Below are 22,113 nucleotides of genomic sequence, written 5' to 3' on the forward strand. Positions count from 1 at the left end.
GATTACTTGATGTAAGGGTTTGCCATTTAGCAATATGGTAATCATAGCTCTTTTGACAGGGATCACAACCCGCTATCTTGAACCTTAAAAAGGAGATGCTCTAAAAAAGAGCAGTCTAAGTGTCTTACTGAAATGCTGGAACCGATATTAGCCAATAACTCAATAGGGGTTTCTTGGCCTCAAGTGCTGACCAATAAGAAATCCCACTAAAAAAAAAAAAAAAAAAAAAATCTATAAATGGTACATACATTTTTTTTCCTCTACCTTTGAAGGAAACTTGGTTACTCCTGTTACAAATTTAGATCTTTATAAACCACATTTTTAAAAGTTTCAAACAATAACGGACTCCTTGCAGGACCATAAGTGGTACAATGCTAAGTGCAGAACTGCAAAAAACACAACTAAAAGTAGCAGTTAATGAACAGTGTTAATATCACTATGGCTCGTCACAGATGTAAATCGGCACAAGATGAGGCCAAGAGGGAATGGGCGAACATGAATTGGGAAGACTTGTTGCAGACTGTTAGAACCAATGATAACAGGGCGTTTTGGCATATATTTTCTCACGGTAGCTCAGATACTGTTAAGAAAAATCTTTATTATATTGAACCAGAGAAATGGGTCCATCATTTTAAAACATTAAACACAGAAGAAGCGACCCCATTTTTGCCACACTACCAAAATCATAAATGTGGTCTTAATACTTATATATTACGAATGAGGTTGATCTAGTATTTAGTATGGCTGACATACTCTGCCATTGGTTGCCTAAAAGCAGCTGAGCCCCGACCATGCATCAGGCAATTTATACCGATCCGAGCCCTCAATTTGTGAATTGTATGTTAATAGAAGACAACTGCGGCTGGGGGTATGATCCTGGAAACATGAAGGGGAGTAGAGATAATTCCGTTTATTTATTTTTTTTAATTAAAAAAAAAAAAAAAGGGGGATGCTTCTAGCCCGTCCAACTATAGGCCAATCAGCCTTTAAATGATTTGAAAAAAACATATTTGCAAGGCAACTGCTTGATAAATTGCAAGAATAGACTGATACTTTTCTAATCTTGTCCTTTCAAGCAGGTTTCCAGGCCAAAACTAGTACAGCAGATCAAGTTTTTAGGTTCACATTATTGTGTTGGAAGTATGCTCTGATTGGTAACCAAAAACTGTACGTAGCATTCATAGATCTACATGTGGTGTTTGACTTAGTTCCTCAAAGGCTTCTGTGGAAGGTATTAATTGAGCTTGGGACCCCAGTCAACCTGACCAACCACAAGGCTGCATGAAAATAATTACGCTTAGTAACAATGGGGAAAACAAGGAGAATCAACAGCAGATCCCAATTCTAAGTGGGGTACACACAAGGGGCATCGACTTTATTTAGGTTATAGACAAATGATGTTGCCAAGAAACTCCAGGATTGCAACAAAGATTCTCCTATATGGAATGGTAGGAAGATTCCTAAATTACATTTTGCTGACTATTCCTTGCTCGTATCAACAACCTGTACCGGCCTTGAAAATATAAATCAATATGTTTTTGAATGTTTGTTTCTCTAGGGGACTGGAAATGAGTCACAAACCAAATACATGTTTTTCGGGAAAGGCCCTGGTAAAAATCGTACCGAGAGTTGCTATGAACCTCTTGAAAGAGTTAACTGCTTGGATTATCTAGGTGTCAAGTTGACTGATCCGCTTAGTGGGGCAACCCATCTTAGAAAAAGTACCCTGCTTTTGATACAAAGATCAAAGGCTCAGATTGCATGAACAGACCCAGTCCAGATCCATATCACCAGCTCTGGAGGTATATAGATCCAAAGCACCTGGTGCTGCCTTGTTTGGCACAGAAGTCTGGGGGTATGCGAATATCCAGAAGTTAAACAGTGGAGGAAAACATCTATTAGATCACTTTTGTGCTCCTACGAGTCCTACCTTAATTCCGCTTTTTTTAGACTTGGGTAGCAAACGCATTGCAGATATGGCACATTTAAAACCTCTTAATGTTTTAGGAATGCATCTGGCCTACCCCAGAACTAACAGAGTATAGAGGTGCACTGAGTAATCTAAAGACGACCACTGGTGTCCTTAAAACCCCTTGATTACAATACATCTCAATATGGTGCAGGAGATTGGGGCTGAGCAGATTATGGGATAATCCTGAACATTGGAAAACCTGAGGCTGTTGAACTTAAAACCAGATATTGGACCTTCATACTTTGGTCAGACAACCTAGAGAAGCAATTGTTTACAATCAGTTCTTGGAGTTCAAGTTTAGCCCAAAGTTTAAAGTTTTCTCTGACACAATTTTTTCCTCCCCATGCCAAATAGGTTTGTGAGATTTTGGTTGGGTAGTCTATCACTGAAAACATTTACGTGTAAGTGGGCAAGAGAGCGAAATTCAGACAAATGTCCTGTCTGCAGGGTAGTCCCCCCCCCCCGCCTCCCAAAAGATTTTCTGCCCAGAACACAGTGGCCCCTGCAAGAAATGGATACACCCGGTCTGTTTAAACCTGAAGGTTAATTCTTGCAAAAACATACAGAATTTTAAAAACAGACACCTCAAAAGTAATAGTTTGTTCTGTTTGGTAATAGTGCTCTAAGACTGTACTGTAGTGAGAGGGAGAGTAAATTATCTACACCTTTACCTTACTGTATGGGAACTGTGTAAAATATTTACACAGGGGGAAAAAAACAAGCATATGCAATCGGTCTCGCCGTTGGGACCTTGTATGTATTTAGCTATACAGCACATTAGCTTGGGTGCTGAAACATCTACTGTTCTTTAAAATGGAGGGAAATGAAGCACTAAACTGTGTGACAAGTATGGGAACAAATAGCGAGAAATAATGTCTTTCAGCGGGAAATGGTATAGTCCAAAGCTCGGTTTTTCATCTAAAAAAACAGGGCCTTCGGTAGTCCTGTCACTGAAAATAGAAGATTTGAAAAAAATAGTGTACTGGTGCTCATGGAGGACAGTTTCTGTGGACGGGAATCTAGAGAATGCTAAAGTGATTCTGGTATTTAACGGACCTCTGCTGGTCGTTTTCTATCAAGAAAGTTAAATAGAGACAGTTGCCTGAAATAGAAATATAAGAAAGTCCCTCAGCAGAAAGCAATTCTCGTGTTTTACTGGCCTCTACTGGTCGTTTTCAATCAAGACCGTTAAATAGAGGCAGTTGAAAAGAAAAGAAAAGTCCCAAGCATAAGCAGGCAAGTCCTAGGGCTTATCCCCAGAGCCCACAAAGTACATACACATATAAGCATATACTAAAGTACATACAAGAGGTCTTGAATGCTCGACCTAGAAAAACAAAAACACATAAAAATCCTAATTTGGTTAGCTGGGGTTTCGGTGTTCCGTTTTATAAGATAATGAACTCCTATGGTGCCGATTGACTCTCACATATTAGTCCCCTGCTAGATTTGTACAACTTCAGTGCCAGAAGAATAATGTACCTTAGGTATTATATTTGCTTGTTTTCTCATCAGATGCTTTTACATGGGTGAGAAAATTCATATGGTTCATTTTATTACTCTTTATTTTAACGATATACATGTTTATCAATATGCTTTTATGGTTCTTAGTAAGCTGAAAAAAGTTTGAGGACTCATCCTGCAGCTGAGCAACTGCCAAATAGCCCCATTAGACTGCCGGTCCTACACAAATTGCCAGCAACCTCCCTTGGAGTAGAGGAGTTACTCCCTTGCACTCACCGAAGACGTAGAGTCCGGTTCACTGTATTGCAGCACCCCGGCCAATGCAGGAGTCGCCCAGGAAGAGGTATCTACGCTCAGATCTCTCTCACCACCAAGAGAGGACACCAGGACCGATCTGAGCCACACAGCACACCTTGCAGCAAAGTCCATGAGAGTCTAACCCAGACTCCTACTGCACAGAGACTGAGCAGCCGTTGAGGGACATCAGCATCAAAGAGCCACTGCCAGGGTGGCCCAGCTGTCCTGATTTTTGCACCCTCTGACAACTACGAAGGCCTTTAACGCACAGAGCCCAGCCAACCTATCTACTCTGCAACCGAGCGCCCCAGCCCAGGTATCCGAGAATAGACTGCTTTCTTGCTCCCAGGACCCTTGTGAGCAGAGCCCCCGGCTGGGAGCTTCCAGACTGGTCCTCAAGTCCCGGTCTTCAGCCTGTTTCTAAATGGCCCTCCTCCTTTCGAGCAGTAATTTTGCACCCAGATGCCCAAGAGATGGTAATGAGTAACTGCTGGCAGTACTTTGGACCTTGGCCCCCCCCCCCCTACAACCTTAAGTCCTGAAGGAGACCCCCCCCCCGAAACAGACCGTAAATAACTAACATATGCCTTCCCACCCCCCAATAGGAAAGCATTGCTGCGTTAAAACACATTTAAGATAACATTTTACTTCCCTGGAAAAATGGATATGTAAAAAGTATTTACTTGATAACAAAATTCTGTGTATCAAAATGTATATAAAAATAGGACTTATCTTTCTAAATTGGTCTAGGATTTAATCTTGCGTGAGTTTCTCATGTATTACCTACGTTAGTACAACAAATGCTTAGCACTACCCTCTGATGAGCCTTAACTGCTCATTCACACTACCACAAAAGAGCATTTAGGGTTATTAATTTTGCCTCTGTAACTAAATAAGGTGTGCCTGGACTATACAGTGTACCCACTTTTGGCTCACTATATAGAGAGCCAGCTTCCTGCAACATCAACTACAGACCAAAGGCTGAAGAGGTGTGGGTGAAAGCTCTCCAATCGGCCACATTTTACTCTTGTAGATAGCCTTTTCTTTTTAGCATGCCTTCAATTAAGGGGTTTGGCGAGTGTGGCAGAGGCACAAGCTGTAGTGCACTGCAAATCTATCTGTTCGTAAAAGCAGAAAATAGACCTGAACTGATAATTCTTCCTGCAAACACCCATCACTCTTACCTTTTCCCAGTGGTTTTTGTCAAATGTAACATCTGCCTGCCATGTATCCAGTATGCGCTTTGCATGGCTTTCGGCATGACTCACTTCAGCCATCTGCAGCGGAGCTTGGTAAGACAGCCTGCCCAGTCTTAATGTGCTAATAGACTGTCAAATTTTCCCAGATTCAAGTAGATGTTTGAGAAAAACTATTACTGCCCCTCCTCCCTTCCCCAAATTATCTTTGCTCCCCGATGGATCAGGTCAAAACTTCACATAAATCAACAGAAAGCTAAACACCTACCAAAGTGGATTTATCAAGCCGCTCTCAAGTTATTAATATGTTTAAAATATTTTCCTTCCCCCGCCTCCCTAGGCAGTGGGCCATGTAGTTAAGAGTCTAGTTTACTTACTTTGTTTATGAAATTATAAACTAGCATAACATATCCATGATAAAATGTTCATAACTGATTAAATCTAAAACATACATGATGGTCTGGTTTATAAAAAAATAAAAAAACTCATTTCTCTTACAATTCTTTATTCTTAAAAAAATCTCTTACAAAATCATGAAGATACAAAGCCAGGCAGTCAAATAAGTATTTTTAAGCAAGAACAAGCTTAGCATTTTATAGAGATGCTTATTCTGCACACTCCTGATTTCTACTCCACATGAACACTTCAACAAAGGGAACTGTGAAATAACGGACAGCGTGGGAAGTCTTGAGAGAGTTTTGCACCTATGTACTGGAGGTCATGTGCTTAAAGAGGATAATCCAAATGATCACCTAAGACCCCTTTGATACAATTACAGATGCTTTTATTGCCTAAGGATTTGCAAAAGTTTTGTTGGTATAAATAGAACAAAAAGGTTGGTATCCAATAGGATCAGAGGCATCCTATGTTGTCATAGCAGAGAACAGCACTGTGGTAATCCCGGTATCTTTCAGAAAAGAAAACGTGGCAATGTAACGCCACTGCTACATTTACAGTAAATTAAGTTGGCATGGCCTTAGTTAAGTCAATCACCAAGTACGTTTTGTGCAGCAGATACCGGATAACCATAAGAAATTACATTTTCCATAATTATAGAGCCGGGGACGACGACTACGACAATCTCAGATTCATTGTTATGCATCCAGACAATTGGGAAAGTCAACAGCATCCACACACTGATTTGGGTTCTACAACATTATTGCCTTAATTACAGTACATAGCCTTTTGCTTTACTAAATCAGTCTTCTAAATCTCTATTCAGGTTTTGAATATGGACAAATAAGTGTACATTAATGGCACCGAATAAACGCAAAATTGGCAAAAAAATCATTTAACAAAATGCAGCAAAGTCGTGGATTTTAAGTCAATTTTACATTTTGTGCCTTAACTTCGTACTGTGTGAGTATTTAATCACAATATTTAAAAAAAAAACAAAAAAAAAAAACTCACCCCTGCGGGGCTCCAGCTTGACTGTAGGTACTGTAGTCTAAATGGAAAAAAAGTGAAGACTTCATGTTACACAACATTAGCTATTAAAGGAGGTAGTCTTAAATAGTACTATAATTAAAAGTAATTCCAAGTGTTTTTAAAGTAGATGATTGATTCAGTCAGCCTACTGCACTACTCTTAAACATTAACAGTACCCGAAAATTTTAATTAAAAACAAAACCACAAAAAAAAACCCTCTCAAGCCACTAACTGGCCGATTTCAACGCAGCATAAGTGTACAGAGTTGGGCATATAGTATTCCCCCCCCCCCCCCCCCCGCCGAAAAAAAAAAAAAAAGAGAGAGGGGAGATGTCAGGCAGGAAGATATGCTGGCCTTCAGATAAGTACACCGTACAGTTTAAAGCCAGGACAACTCTGCAATAAAATCATGCAAATGCACAAAATTAATAGGAGCGAATACATTGTACTAGTTTTTACACCGCAGACCTTCCACTCATGCTTGAACCAAAAGGATTTGGTCCATGGCGGACTACAGTAGCTCAAATGAGCATGCACGTCGGCTACTGCAACCCCCTACTATCATCAGAGACCCTTCTCTGACTATCAAAGGTCTCAAAACTATACACATTTTTCCAGTAGACCTTCTACTCCAAAGCACATCATGACTGATCCACCACATGTATATTCTGCACAAAAGCCTGCAACAAATTACTTTCCATAACTTTAATCTCATACTTTATCTCACAAACTTAGCACTGCAAAAACACAAGCCATTTATGTGTAAACACTAAAATAATTTCACAGTTCCTGGAATAGGAGCTTGGTCTTCAATGAAACATTTCATCACTGACCACTGTCCAAAACTAGCCCACAACATCGTTATTACCTCTACCACTGAAATACAGATACGTTGAAACATGCATCCATTTCTACAGCCCTTCAACACCACTATAATCACCCTAATCACTTACTACACATTTCTTAAGAATGGTGGAGCAGGCTTCAGTGCCATAGCAAAATTACTCAACCTCATTTTTGTCTTCTACATTATCAGCAACTCTCAGCACAATACATCCCTTCATAACTTAGACAGTGTATCTAAGACCCTCACCTCTCCCAATTCTTCTACCCTTCATGAATTGGACCAACCATAGTCTAAATGCAGACTCCACCTCAGCTTAGCTCATCGCAGACATCACCTTGTCCCCACTCCTTCAATGATCAACAGGTTGGACGCCCTTTCCGCTCTATACTCATCATTCAAACAGATGCCTCTCACTGGTCGTCATATTTTCCGCTAATGACCCAGACACAACGAAGACGACATTCGCAGGTGCAGTATTCTTCATCCTTGAAGGAGCCCTGGGTTCTATGATACTATGTAGGTTCCACAGTGAACCAGAGGACGGCTACACACATACACACTATATCATTTTTATCAAGTGAAATATTACAAACACTAGTTGCTGACACTATTGCCACTTCTGGCAAATTTTTAGATATTTCAGTCACAGAAATATTCATATTTGGTTTAAGCAAAAGGTTGAAGTTAGCTGGGCTAAGAAAGCAGTGATATCCACAAATGTAACACCACCATGAAGAGGACCCTATTGTCCTCGGGTCGCGTCTTCAGTGATTGCTAGGATTCGCTTTGAGTAAGCAAACTTCTGGACCAAATACTCTAGTGAGACACACCCAAAAAACAAAATGTTTCCCTAGTACTTTTGCGCCCTTTCAAGCATTGCTTTTCATGTGCTTTTTTAAGGTCTCGCCTTGCTATCGCGTAAGCGATCACAAAGCAAGACTATAGTAAGGGGCATTTAAAAGTGCTCCGAAAAGCGGACTGCATGGCGAGCACGCGCACAATCACGCGCATCGTGCCGCCATGCAATCAGTTTGGCATCGCACTTCAAAGGGTCCGCTCCCCCGCCTGAAACGCGCTCCCCCGCAAAGCGCGCGCGCCACGCTCCTCCGGGCTTGTCTTGTTTACAAATGCCGCTTTTTTCTTTCTGGCTGCACATTCTCTCCTGTTCTCTGGTGAGCTCTGCTGGAAAGAGTTAACTACTTGGGCGGGCCTATCGCGATCACTTCGCTCTGTCACCCATTTGCTTTTTCTGCTCCTCCCATCCCATCCACGGATCCCATGTTGCTTTCGCCCATCTGCGGCCGAGTGTTGCTTCTGCTCCTCCCACACAGCCCAAGGTATTGTTTTCTCTTTCAGCTCCTGGCATATTTGTAATTAATTATTTATAGGCTGAGCTGTGACATCAAAGAGCATTTTTCTTTCCAGCAGCACATTCTCTCCTGTTCTCTGGTGATCTCCGCTGGGCTCAACTACTTGGGCGGGCCTGACTTTTAGTACCTAGAGGTCATTGGTAACATCACAGCACTATCAAACAGTTCAGGGCCATTGGTGTCAAGGGCTTTGATGACGCAGAACTTTAAAGGAATACTCAAGGAACTAAGCTCCCTTTGTTCTTACTTTAAAGTTACAAATGCTGATCTCGCTTTGTTCTGACTTCTGGAGGAGTCACTACGTTCCCTGGGCAAGAATTCAGTTTTCGCAGATATGACAAAGAATGTCATGGCCATTTATGCGAAACTCCCCAGTCAGGCGCCTGTAGCTCAAAGGCCATGCCTAGCCTTTTGCCAAGAGACATGGTGTTGCAACACTGATAAACTTTCAGGAAGCACTAATACCCTGGTTCTTCCAAGTCTAACTGCCTCTATTTAACATCCATCTTGTTCTGTTTTCCTGCTGCTTTGTAGACACAAGCGGAACTCCGTCTCACTAAGTTTCAAACCTGTAATGTTAAGTGTGAAATAGATCTATTTCACCTTAAACTATTTGCCCCCTCGCCCCCTCTCTTGCACGGTCTGTTGCGAAACCTGGAGGTGGAGACATTTTCCGTAACAAAAACAATGGAGTGCTTGAGGAATGGTGATACCTTTCTCAGAGTATGTTTTTATTTAGTTTCCTAGCTCCAACAGGATTCAAATTTGGTGATATGTTACCTTAGCTGTGCATCAGCTTTTCGGTTTAATAATTATTTATCAGGTGTGTTTGCTTTGAGCGTATTTTACCTCCCTTTAAATAAACAGATTATGCGGTAGATACGGGCTTCGGGATGAGTTTGTTTTTAGGGACAGTCTCTCTGTGGCTGGATCCAGTTTTCTGAATGCCCAGAATCACAGAATGTTGCGCCACCGAGAATCGAACCGGGATCCAAAGCTCTGAAGTCAGCAACTCTGGCCGCTGCGCCACATGCTCGCCACTCCTGTGCTACTTGTTTTCTTTCTATTTTTTACCAGATGGCATGGTCCTCTGCTTATTTTATGTCCATTTATCACCACTGCAGCATGTTATAAAATATGTATCAAACTTTCGCAATAAAATAAAAGGTCGCTTTCCGTTGGCAGAATTTCAAATGTGAGTTGCTCACATATCGGTTGAAAAATAGAAAGTGTATCAGAATCTACCTTCAGACAGGCGGCTCACTCTTCTCATCGTTAGATATATTTCTGCACATTTTGAGAGGAGTCAGAAGGCTAAGACAAAACTGTACAAGGCAGATCAAACTAGAAATGGACCTATGGTAAACCAGGGCATGTTTTCTTTTTGCACATTTCTTCATGTCCGAAGCAGAATTCGCTCAATTAGAGCGGTCATACATTATTTTCTTATCACATTCCACCTCACCGGTAATGCCAGTCTATATTGGCTTATTACTAAGGATGGACACTTCCCTGAGATATAAAGTACTATATTATGTATAGACGAGTGATTAGAAAACCAAACTGCTGTTATTGTCACCTTGCTTTGTATGGATTACTTCCTCAGCAATGTAAGCGCTACATAAAGGGCATACTATAATTTTAGGGGACATATTTAAAACTGCTGTGGAGTGTCACTCCCTCTAGTTTGCTTTCATAATATATTTCATTCATTATATTACCAAAAACATTAATGCCGGGCAGCCAGAAAACATGAATCCTTTAAGAGACTGTCATTTGCATATCAAGTAGCTAATTTCTCAGTTTCTTTCTCCCTTTTCCTTATCCTCTTGTTCCTCCCTTCCTTATTGGCCATCGTAACCCTCCTTACTTCTTTCCTTACTTCCTTCCTTACCTTCCTTGGTTCCTAACCCTCCCTCCTATTCCCACTTATTACTTCAACCATCTCTTCCCACTTCCTCGATTCCTCCTTCCCTCAAACCCTTCCTTCCTATTTACTTCCACAGTCCCTTCTGCCTAGAATTCTTTCTGCCTCTCTATCTTTCTTCATTTCCTCCTTTCCTCCTTCCCCATCTTATTCCTTCTCTTCTCTCCTTAATCGTATACCCAACCTTATTTCCTCAACCCTTATTTCAACTTCACTTATTCCAGTTACTCATATCTTGCCCTTCCGTCTTTCACCAAGTCCTTTCTTTTTTTATTCTTGCTTTCTCTCCTGTCTTCCCCTCTCCCTCACTCCGTCCTCCCTTCCCTCCCTCAATTCGTCTCACATCCTCTCAGCTTTCCTCCCTCTTTCCCTTACTTCTCTTAATTCCTGATGAGATGAAGCCCACTCGTCAGTGCCCGCCGTCTTGCAGTTGGAAGACACCCCCCCACCCAATGAGGGATTGTGCTCACTTCCCCCATGTGAGCACACCAACAGTGTAGCCACCCCTAGGTCAGCAGCCCATTGGCTACTACCTGGCTACCCCAGTAACGCCACTAGATACAGTATTATGGGAAACCCCTAAAGTCAGCTCTACAGTTCCCAATGAACAAAGAAGATTGGTGAAGACGACACAGCAGAAGTAGATCTGTGTACCCACTGCTTCAACCCCAGCCTTACCGGCCTGACTGCACCTTCATGCAGTCCCCGCAGCACAATGACTTCTATTCTGAATACCAGCAACCGCAAAAAACCCTGAGGGGGAATGATCAGCTTTGAAAAAAATCCAAGACTCCAGAAGACAGCAGCCCTGTCTCCACGAAGAACCCAAACACCATGCGGAAATGCGAAAACTCAGCTTCCAGACCTACCTCTGCACCAAACCCCCACGGCCAGAGCCCAGGAGGCCCACCGGTCCAGAAGAGGGTCCCCAGTGGTCTCGAACCTGAATCCATGGAGGGGATGACGTCTCCAAGCCTTTGTGAAGATGCCTGCAGCCTCTGCACCAAGACCAACCTCCCTCCAACCTGCCCAGTAAGGTGAAACCAGACATCCAAAGACACCCCTGCATCCTCCAGCCCATCATCCTGGTGACAAGAACCGACAGTGTCCAGATGACACCTGGCATCTCAACTTCCTCCACTGGCTGCTGGCTCCAACGAACAGACCTTCTGGTCCAAGCCTGCAGCCTGACCCAGTTACCAATGATCTCTATAGGGTAACATTGGCCGCGAGACGCTGTGTGAGCACCCTGCACCTGGCTGCCCCTGTGCCGCTGCCTTGGGCCCCCTTTGTACTTAGCACAACTCCTGAAGATTGTCCTTCAAGGCCGCTTTACCTACCCTTGAGCAGCCTACAACCGCTGTGCCTAGTCACCACGGACTAGCATTGGCACCAAGTCGCCATAGTGCCGCTGGTGGTGCACCTTGAATGCAAAATTGAACCTTGCACCTACCCACAAAAGAACCACACTAAAAGTCGTATCTAGCTGCAACTACGAACTTTGTTTTCCCCCATAGGATTGCATGGTGTGGCATTTTTTCTGAACAATGTTCTATGTCGACTCTGCCTTACATTACAACAAAATAGCTTAGTGTCTACAAGTGAGTTGTCCTGCTTAGTAGTGTACTGCAGTACCTAAACTGTATTTGTTTTTTACTGAGTTGGAAAAGTAACTGAAAAGTAATCCAAGTTGCAAGTATTCCAAAGAGTTTACAAAGTAACTTGTATGCTTATACCAAACCAGTACACACGGTATTATGAAAAGTATTACTGCTTTTAAAGGATCACTTACAAGCAACTAAGCAATTCTTGGTTTTAGTAATAAAAACAAAGTAACATTTTATACATACAATTGGTCTGGATTCAGTCTTTGAGTGTGTGACATTTCTCGTCCGAGTCTGTACAATCAAATGCTGAACACTACCGCACTAATCAGCCTAACTGCTCAGCCCAACTACCACTAACTTGGGAGTAAGGTATTATCTACTTTATCCTCTGCTATACCAAATATAGAACTTGCGTAGCCCCCCCGTGTAGGAAGATGGCTCTGTATATACTATACCAAAAGTGGTATAGTGTGCAGAATCCAATGAGTTGCCAGAGGTTAAAGTAGATAATACCTTACTCTCCATTTAGCGGTAGCTGGGCTAAGCAGTTAGGTTTATCAGAGGGTAGTGTTAAGCATATATTGTTCACACTCAGGCAGGAAATTTAAACACCCTCAAAGACTGGATCCAGACCAATTTGATTTGTATAAAAAAAAAAAAATTACTTTGTTTTATTACTAGAACCAAGAATCACTTAGAGCAGGTAAGTTTCACAGTGTCATGATTGCCCAGTATCAGTCCTAACTGAGGCATCCTGACTTTGATGACTATAGCGTTATTTATGTGCAGACTTGTAGGTGCATGGTGGCATCCCCAGACAAGTTCTCTTGCTGTACCCCTGTGCCCTATATGATCTTTACAAAAAACAACCATTGTGTGCACATCCGTGCATGAACCTTGCTTTTGCCTATGCCTGTTTGTATCATTGTACTACTATAGAGCATGCTACGTGCACACAAATAGTACACCAACTAACTTTTAAGGGTTTGCGTTCTAGTTCTCCAGGCAAGCGGACAGGTCCCTAGCAACACCGTGGCCGCCATCTTGGAACTGGCTGGTCTGTTTAAGCCAATCCTGCATATGGTCCAGAGCTCATGATTAGAGCCGAACCTCGCAGCAATCGGACAGCGGTCATCTTACTGAGCCATCTGAATCACAGTAAGCCCCATGCTCGCAGCACTCTTAACAAGAGTGCAGATTCCAGCAAAGCCAAATCACAGAGACCAACATGTTTTTTAGGTCTAGCCTGGTCAGCGCATGTGCTGCGAGGCCTGCTGTATTTGGTATATGGGCTATCAGGGACTTTAGACTCAGCCACTGCTTTTGGTTGGTTTGCTGGTCTCCTTTTTTAAATTCCTTTTCTCTGGTTGGTTAATATTCTGCATCGGTCCTGCCTTTCGGTGCTTGGTTCATTCCCAGCGGACATCCTCAATTGATTCTTTTGGTTGTCCAGCTTTGGCAATCTCCTGACCCCTCACGTGTACACCCTCTCCACTCCGTCATGCGCAAATGCGGCACCCATCCAGGTAGTTATCTGGAGGGGGAAACATTTAGACCCTTTTCTAAAAGGTCCTGGAGGCGAGCAAGATTAAACAAGCATTTGCAATGGGTCTTGGATTGCTGAAAGTTGACCTATTGGCATTGCAAATAATAATGCAACGCCAATAGCTCAAACTTTCAGTAATGCGAGATCTACTGCATTGCAAATGCTGGTCTTGGATTTGTCATCTTGGAGAGCAACAAGAGTTAAAACAAATATGAAATATATGGTACAACTGTAAAGAAAAAAAATAGCTCCCCAGAACATGATTTGGTAGAGTGCTTGAAAGCCAGATTTACTGTGCAAACAATTAAAGTTACATGATTGGGAGTAATAAATGTACATACGTATTTCAAGAAATCAAGTTACAAACAAGCATTGGTACAGCCTTTGGGACCTTATAAGTGTTTAGTTACCCAGCACAATATCTGGCTTCTGAAAGGCTGCGTTTAGCCCGATTTCCATTTTAAATTTGTATTCCTTTCGTTGTCTGTTTTATTGAGGAAATTGTGGGGGGTGTATTTTAACTGTGTGAATTTGGCCCTCTGACTATCTGTGTGTGATTTGAATTTCGTCACCCAGCAGTTTACGGCCACTCACCGGGGTTCTTGTTACTAGGGCGCATCACGAGCCTTGTGTCACGGGCTGCTCCTCTGGGGGATTATTAGTACCACAGCGGCCATCTTGAAGGCGACGCGCGTTTTTCGCGGTCAGCGCTCTAGACACAGCCACGCCCTTCAAGTAGTAGGCCTGACAGGAAGCGCAGCGGACGAGCGCAGCTTGCGCTCCGAAGGCGCACCTAAGGCAGGCCCGCCTGCGACCGTCAGCGCGCAGTCAGGGCCCAGGGCACGTCACTCTGCCCCACTTGTCTTAAGAGTCCTATCCCCCCCATTACCTTCTCGGCAGAGCGGCTGAAATCCCTGCAACCCCCTCTGTGTCCAACTCATAAAGTCTGTCCCAATGTTCCCTCCAGAGACTTCTCCTGTGGCGATTGTGTGTTTCACTTCACGCCTGAGCTTAGACCGATTGGTTTGGCTGACGGCTCTTCAAGTTCTGGAACCATTAGCGCCTGCCTTATTAATGCAAGATCTGTGAAGAAGCACTGCGTTGATGTGCTCGATCTGGTTACGGACAATAAACTGGACATCTTGTTCGTGACAGAGACCTGGCTAGATGCCTTCTCTAATCCTATAGTGGCCATGGCTACACCCGCGGGATTCAAAGTTCACCGGGTTGATCGTTGTTCTGGCAGAGGTGGAGGCCTGGCCATCTGGTATAGGGACAACTGGACCTTTAGGAGCGAAATCTCTACTCTTTGGGGCGAATGTGAAGCCTTGAATTTTAGTCTCCCAACTATCGGCCCAATTCACTCTGGGTGGCTCTCTGATCTATCAGCCCCCTGGTTCAGCTGGGAATTTCTTAGCGTCCTGTTGTGAGGCCTTAGCAGAGCGGGCCCTGAGGTTCTCGAAGTTTGTACTCCTTGGGGATGTTAATATCCACCTTGCTTGTAGCGAGCGAGGAGGCGGACTCCGTGGCATTTTTAGACTCCCTTCATCTTGTGAATCTCTCCCAAAGGGTCATGTTCCCAACTCATCAGGGTGGCCACTCTGGACATAATTTGCACTAATTTCCCCACATTAGTTATGAAGCCGCGTCCAGTGGCGTGGTCAGATCACTTTCCCATCTTTTTCTCTTGGGCGTTGCAAAAATCATTGAGGCAGTCCAACTGCAAACGCCCGCCCATCTCCAGAAAGGTAGATCCTACTCAGCTCAGCCTTGCGCTTGATGCCTCACGGCCTACTTTCGGGCCAGGCTTGGAGGAGAATGTCACCCAATTTGCTGTTTGGATTGCAGGTTCAGTTGCTTCGGTGTCGGCAGCAGGTCTGCCTAGGCTGAGAAGAGATGCCCCTTCTAAGCCATGGTTCACTCCCACGCTGCGGAATCTGAAGCACGTCTGCAAAGCTGCGGAGAGGACCTGGCGCTTCGGTGGATATCAGCACCGTGATAAAGAGATTCTTAGATCTAAACAAAAACTTTACTATGGAGCGATAGGGGAGGCCAAGGGTCTGTATTACGCAGCCCGTATTGAACGCGCTAATAACTCTAAAGAGATCTTTGCCATAGTGCAGAGTTTCCTAGCCCCTAGCGCCCAGGTGGCGGCAGCCCCTGCCTCGGAAGCCTGGTGTAATACCTTGGCATCTTTTTTTTTTTAGGGATAAAATAATCAGCATCCAGGAGACATTTTGGTCCTCGGTGAGGTCTGGTAGCCCTGAGCAGGCGCCTCTTCTGCCTAGGGCACCTCCGATCTCCAGCCTCTCTGATTTTAGTCCCATTGATCTGACAGGTTCTCTTAGAATTCTTAAAGCCCTGAAGTCTGGCTCGCCTAACGACCCGTGCGTGGCTAGACTACTCTCCGATGTGGCTGACACCACCAACTTAGAGGTGAATCTCCTGGTTAACCAATCATTACGGGAAGCGTATGTGCCTATGGCATGGAAACACGCTTTAATTCTGCCGCTACTTAAAAAGCCATCCCTTGATCCTTTGCTCCCAGAAAACTATCGTCCCATCTCGCTTTTGCCTAGTTTGGCCAAAGTATGCGAGGAGGCGGTCACGTTCCAACTGACTAACTTCGTGGAGGGAGCAGGTGTGCTTCACCCGGCGCAATCTGGATTCCGTGCCTCTTACAGTACCGAATCCGCACTGTTAGAGGTTTCGGAGTCGATCCAGGAGTGACTGGATGCCGGCGGGAGAGCAGCATTGATATTGCTAGATCTCTCGGCGGCGTTCGACACGGTGCCCCATGCCATGCTCCTTGACCGCCTCCTGGATATTGGAGTATGTGGGAGGGCGCTGCTTTGGATCAGCTCCTTTTTGGAGGGAAGGATGCAGCAGGTCTGGCTCCCTCCGTGTGCCTCGGTCCCCTTGAGGGTTACCACGGGGGTACCACAGGGGTCGTCACTTAGCCCTCTGCTATTTAGCATCTATGTGACTCCGCTGATTTTTCTGGCGGAGTCACTGGGGGCTAAAGTGATGGCCTATGCGGATGACACCCAGCTGCTGTTCACTTGGAATAAGCAAGACGACTTGGTGGCTAGACCTCATCAGTGTCTGTCCTCGGTCTTTCAGTGGTTGGCTAATGCACAGCTGAAATGTAACGAGGCAAAATCGGAGGTCCTGCTGTTTGGCTCAATTTCTCCTGCGTTCAGAGCAAGACTCTGGCCCTCGGGCTTTCCATGTCCCCCCCAGATTAATGGGGCCGTAAAAACTCTCGGCGTCTGCTTTGACGAGAACTTGAACTTTGCATCGTATGTAAAAAAAAACTGGCCGGCACATGCTTTGGGCTGATGAAGAGTTTGAAGAAGTTTCTCCCCTTGCTGCCATATAAGGCCAGAGAGACGGTGGTGCGCGCACTGGTTCTCTCCAGCCTTGATTATGCGAATGCCCTCCTGGCGGGCAGCCCGGGCTACCTTGTAAAGAAATTGCAAGTGGTCCAAAATTCGGCCGCCAGACTTCTAGGGGGGCTGTCCTCCAGGCATAGTGTACGGGCACAGCTTCGGTCACTTCATTGGCTTCCCGTTGAAACACGACTGAAATTTAAAATGCTGTCAATTGTGCAACAGGCCCTCTATGGATTAGGCCCCTCTTATTTGCAGGACAGATTCACCTTCTACATTCCTAGAAGACAGCTGAGGTCGTCCTCACTGCTGCTGATGCAGGTGCCCAAATTTAATCGTCAACGGTTGGGGGGCAACTCCTTTGCCCGTAGAGCCTGCCTTGCCTGGAATGCGCTTCCCCTGAATTTGAGGGCCATCTCTGATCCTCGTTTGTTCAGGAAGTCTTTGAAGACTCTGCTGTTTTAATGGACATCTGTGTTTTTGGGCCGCCTTTCTGTTGCTAGCGCCGGGACACTTCCGAGAAGCTGTGCGCTGAATAAATTAATATAACATCAACTGTTGCACGGCTAAACACTTATAAAGTCCCAAAGGCGAGGCCTATTGGCTATGCCAATGCTTGTTTAGTACTTGTGCGCTGCAGGACACCCAGCTACTGTTCACAGGGTATGCCATGACACCCATATATTTTCACACGGCGTGCTGGACACCCAGATACTCTTCAGAATGACAGCCTACGCTATGAAGCTGTCTACTACAATCAGCCTGTTTATCTGGAAAGATTATCGAACTTGGGGCAAGATGTCAGAAGCACGTCTAGTCTGCTTTTGTGAACATCCCATTACCACCCACGAAACTATTTACAAAGCTGTCAGAAATATCTAGAAACTCTTCCCATGCAGCGCTGGCCCCCTTACCTCTTTATGGACTGGTGGTAAAAATGATGAAATAAAAACAAGGTGTACTAACAATAAATGTCCAAAAATGCAGAAATGTAAACATGTAGAAAATAAAAATACTGCATGTATGAGAATTCTTCTGTACCGAAAATGTAGGTACACGGGTGAACACAGTTAGACCAATCAATTTACATTTCGGGACAAATGGGTAGTGGAGGTATTTATTTCACAACACAATATAATGATGTGCCATCTAAACAAAATCTTAGCAGTTGCTGCCTTTGGGGACGCAGCTCCTGACAAACAATGCTATCAAACTTAAAGTTTTTATTTAAACTTGGTGGACTAAAAGAATGAAGAGTGCCGCTTGAGGGGCGCACGGTTATGGGTTATTTTGTACCCCTCTTGGACTAAGAACCCTCCTCCGAGCTTTAGCACGCCACATAATGAAAACAAGTACTCAAGTAAACAGACGGGCCAGCTCTCGCAGTAGCGGCTCTCAGTACCTGCTCACGCTCCCTGCTTTCACACACAGTGCGTGTGTGCAGCTATTGCTTGCGTCGTGGTCTATCCCCAATTCACTCATAGCTCCGACGCTGCTGAGTCATGGGGGGGGGGGTCCTGTCCAGAAAGGGGGCAGAGGGAGGGGCTCGGTAACACAAAACACTGAAAGGAGGGAAAGACAGACAGCGCGGGTCCTGCCTTCTGGAGCCACCTTCATTGGGGGTCCGGGACTCCGGGTGCTTGTTTTATGCATGGAGTGGATGCAAGTGGTGCAGGCGCTTCCCCCCCCCCCCTTGTATTTTAGAACAGCCGGCGGCGGTTTGCAGTGAGCTTTTAACAACACGTCACCCACACACCAAATTGAGGGAAATCAAAATAAAAACGTCTTGTGGATGTTCTCCGAGAGATTGCAGAAGAGACAAGTGTGTTGATGACCGTGATATCAGGCGAAGCGCCGGCAGGGAGCAGCGGTTTAAATATAACGGATTATCTTCAAAAGCCACTTATTTATAGCGCCGCTTGCTCGGTTCGATAACGAAAGTAAAATGAGGCAGGGCACCAGATACAGCGCGTGGTGGAGGAGAGAGTGAGTGAGTTAAAAGAACAATGAAGCTATCGACTTTAGGAATGTGAAAGAAAGCTCTCGTATCTTGAAAGCTGATGACCCATGACGAGAGAGGAAAGCCAGATGGCGCCTCTGCTCGCAAGCGCACGCCCGCATAACCGCAAGCTCTAGGCCAGTGGTAGCATTTTCTGAAGCCCTTACTAAAAGTCGCGCCAGAGTAGCGTATGCGCTGGCTCAGGAGAGACCTAAAAAAAATTGGATTTCATATTGCGAGTTTAGGGCAACAATAATAAATTACGCTAGAGGGCGCCATTTGTTATTTATTGTGCAAGAAAGTTCCGAAAACAAATGTTCATCCTTTTAAATGTATTTGCGAAGGTGTTTGTAAGATAAAAGTTCATAACTTGCTGTCAAACGGTGACAAGCATTTACAAATTCAACCGTTTTGCTTATACAGTTTACAAGAATTACTACACTCGGCACAGGCACCAGTGAACAAAGCAGTGCAAGCTTCTTCACAGCAGAATTAATAATGCCCGCACCATTAGAATGCTGTTTTTCAGGCGACAATGTAAACCAAGTCAAAAATGTGAATGTAGAGAGGAGTAATAATACAGGGGAACACTATAGAGGAAATGTTGGATCTTGGATTCCGGGCGTCTGCTAAAACTCCCGTGATTCTTGGCTAATCACATAATCTCCACGAGCCGGTCAAAAAACATGAGTTTGTGTTGTGAAATCTGGTGCTCATGGAAAGCGGCCTTCGACCGAGTTTGCGCTATATAAAACAGCAACAAAAAACAAGTAACCCGAAACTGGAATGCAGCCTGCCATGCAGCTGGCACACTGCGTGCCGCTCATGACTGCGCTCACTCCCGAGACACATAGGCTGTGGGAGGGAACATTTAAAGATAAGGCGGGACATACCCTAGCCTTTGGCCATTAGCGTGCTTTCTTTTGCGAAAGCCTTGCGCAAATGGCCAATCAAATACATGGCAGTAAAATAAAAATACATGGAGGAAAAGATGTGTGAGATGGAAGTCCTTACTAGAAACCTCGCAGTGGAGTGCATGCACGCTGGCTCAGGAGAGACCTAAATACGATTTAAACAAGTTTCCTTGACAAGTAAAATCAGAGCCACTATAGACTAAGTGCTAAGCAAAGGAGAATCTCCTTACAGAAGTGAACTCATCTACACAAATGCCAAAACGTGAATATTGGTGTGGATATGCAACACCTTTAATCCCACACAGGTAAGAGTGCTTAGAATGTGCATTTTAAGTATAGCAACAGTTTTGTGGTTCCCCGATCCTTTTGGTCTTAACGATTTGTTACTGTTTCAGGTCTCCCTACCGCAGTATCCTCCCCAAAAACTCTTCCACTCCGACCACTCCAAATCTCTGGTGCCTCTAAAAACAGAGTTGGTGCTGCCAGAATGTGATCATTGGAGGGTACCACTCCCGAGGCACACGCTCCTTCCTGACAGTATTTTAAAAGTAGCAATACTGTTTAAGAATGCAGGAATGTTTTCTGAATGCAGTTATATACTTTACAGTATTAAGAGCGTTTTCTGTAAATGCAACTCAAGTACAGCTGTTTGCTTTTGCAGGGATACGGTGAGACAGTTCATTGCAATAGAGGCTTCAGGGGTTTAGGACAACACAGAGCAAGGTTAAAGACCAGGTAGGTACTGCATGGCCTGCCGAATCTGGGGAGGCCGGGTGCAGAGGTCGCTCTGCTCAATGTTATCCAATGGAGCAGAGGGGACCATGAAGAGGCACGGTCTGCAGGTAGATGCCCGCGATCTCAGGGCAGTTGCCCCAGGGATGAAGTGGGCAGGGGCAAATCGCCTCTGGTACCCAAGGCTTTTGAATGCAGGTAGTCTGTTTCGGAAAGAGGCAGCAGGCTGGACGAAGGCGACCAACAGCTATGCAGGTAAGTTGGATAGCTAGGGGACACCTGGGCACCGTTGGCTGCAGAGGTACCTTTTGTTGTCTGCTTGTTTCAGCTAGTTCCGGTCACAGTAGAGGGGACCCTTCAAACAAAAGCTGCAGTTTAACCATCATGGAGCTGTGGAGTTTGTGCTGACAAACTCCCAGCCCATGTACTCAAAATGGCTTCACTGCACTTATTTCTGTAATGGCACAGCCACTATAGGGGCATATTGCTCATGCAGCTATGCCCTCACTGCAATAACAGTGTGTGGGTGTTAAGGTGAGGGGTCTCTACGGGTGGCATAATACATGCCCTCAGAGGCCCTCTCTGGTCACATGGTCCTTGGTACTAGGGGTACCTTTTACAAGTGACTCGCATGTGGCTTAGAGTTATGTAGTGGCGAAGCTAGAGGGGGGGGAGGGGGGGCCCGAGTGGCAGTAGGGCTAACTAGGCCGTTGGTCAATTGTGGAGACAAAGGGACAGGTTTGGGAAAGAACACAGGCCCTGGAAGCCCGATTAGCAGAGACTCTGGGCACACCAAGTAAAGTTGGCATCATGTATCTGGCAAATGTTAGGGGACAACCAAGCAAAAAGGGGCTCTTTCCTACACCCCCTCTGTATAAGAAAACAGCGGGAGGGATGGGCTGGACCCAACCTTGCTTGAACCCGAATAGGCTGTGTCCTGTACCCACACAAAGGGCTGCATACCACCCTGTAGTGAGTCGGGAACAGGGGCAAGAAGGGTCTCAGAGCACTTCAAAGACCTGTTCTTGAAGTCTCCCCCTCTGCAAAGGCTCAACTGGGTATAAGTTCTGGAACTCACACATTACTTCAGTACACTTCTGGACCCGTGAAGACTTTGCATGGAAGAAGGACCTCCACTCTGCTGGACTCCTGCCCTGCTGAGCTGCCTGCTGTACCCCTGCTTGGATGAGGACTGGACCTGCAACACTTGAATCAAGAGCGACTCCAAGGGTTAGCTGGCTTGCCTCCTGGTCTGAAGTCTCAGAGACATAGGACTTCCAACGTACCCGTTTCTGCCAAGTAGTGCCACCCCAGTCCTACACCCTTGGAAGGGAGGTCTAAGGGGCTTGCTTGAGCAAAACCCATGCATCCGCTGTCGAACCAACGCAGTTGCGTTGATCCGAACCAGCACTCCCCTTGTGT

General features: G+C 45.1%; 1 protein-coding gene across 2 annotated transcripts in view; it reads right to left on the minus strand.

Moving 5' to 3' along the window:
* Nucleotides 1–22,113, minus strand: part of EWSR1 (EWS RNA binding protein 1) — a 510,501-nt gene that overhangs the window by 477,897 nt on the left and 10,491 nt on the right. For both annotated transcript variants that reach the window (XM_085634473.1, XM_085634474.1), the window contains exon 2: nucleotides 6,340–6,376. In XM_085634473.1, the coding sequence (XP_085490599.1) occupies nucleotides 6,340–6,376 (37 nt within the window). The remainder of the gene's footprint in view (nucleotides 1–6,339; nucleotides 6,377–22,113) is intronic.

Source organism: Triturus cristatus, chromosome 11 (assembly GCF_964204655.1).
Source record: "Triturus cristatus chromosome 11, aTriCri1.1, whole genome shotgun sequence".
Classification (NCBI taxonomy): Eukaryota; Metazoa; Chordata; class Amphibia; order Caudata; family Salamandridae; genus Triturus; species Triturus cristatus.